The 650-nt window shown below is 61.4% G+C and overlaps 1 protein-coding gene across 1 annotated transcript in view; it reads left to right on the top strand.

Moving 5' to 3' along the window:
* RBPJL (recombination signal binding protein for immunoglobulin kappa J region-like) overlaps nt 1-650 on the top strand; it is a 7,524-nt gene that overhangs the window by 2,370 nt on the left and 4,504 nt on the right. Inside the window, exons 3-4 of the mRNA XM_010081912.1 lie at nt 314-384; nt 540-576. Of these exons, the coding sequence (XP_010080214.1) occupies nt 314-384; nt 540-576 (108 nt within the window). The remainder of the gene's footprint in view (nt 1-313; nt 385-539; nt 577-650) is intronic.

The raw sequence follows: 650 nt of genomic DNA, 5'->3' as shown, positions 1-650 counted from the left end.
GGCCGATGGGCTCATGGCCACCAGCAGACAGATGTGGCACTGACAGATGTGGAGCTGCCCAGGCAGGGCAGAGATGCTGAGACAAACATTTCAACAGAACCCCATTGCCCTGGCCAGCCCTGCCCGTGCCCCCCAACTAGGGGGTCCCCAGCCCCTTGCTGCAGCCCCCACATACCTCCCCGGATGCAGGGTTGCTCCTGGCACCAGTGCGTCCCAGCAAAGGTCTCCACTCTCAGCGCAGCCATCCCATCACCTCCGAGCAGCTTTTGTGGATGCTGAGGTGCGGTAAGAAAACATCTTCTTGTCTCTGCAGGTTTTTCTGCCCCCCACCTTGTGTTTACCTGAGCGGGCCGGGGTGGAAGCTAAAACAGGAGCAGATAAAAGGTAAGTGCTGGGCAGCAGCCCTGGCCCTCTCCCCGCTCCCTTCCTGAGCCATGGAGAGCTTCCCTCTGCCTCTCCAAGGGGGAGAGTGACCCCATTTATTTTATCTCTGCCCCCTCAAACTCCTCTTTCCCCTTTTGAGGCTGAGCCCTCTGCAGTACAGACCCGGGGAGGGCTGGAGCCAAGCCCACACCTGTGCGGGGGCTGGAGGGTGCTTCTCCCCATCTCTTCCCGCCAGGGACCCGGGCGCGGCAGGGTTTTGGGTGGGT

This window comes from Pterocles gutturalis, unplaced genomic scaffold, assembly GCF_000699245.1.
Source record: "Pterocles gutturalis isolate BGI_N339 unplaced genomic scaffold, ASM69924v1 scaffold5994, whole genome shotgun sequence".
Lineage (NCBI taxonomy): Eukaryota > Metazoa > Chordata > Aves > Pterocliformes > Pteroclidae > Pterocles > Pterocles gutturalis.
The sequence above is the reverse complement of the archived record's forward strand: the minus strand, read 5'-3'. Positions and strand labels throughout refer to the sequence as shown.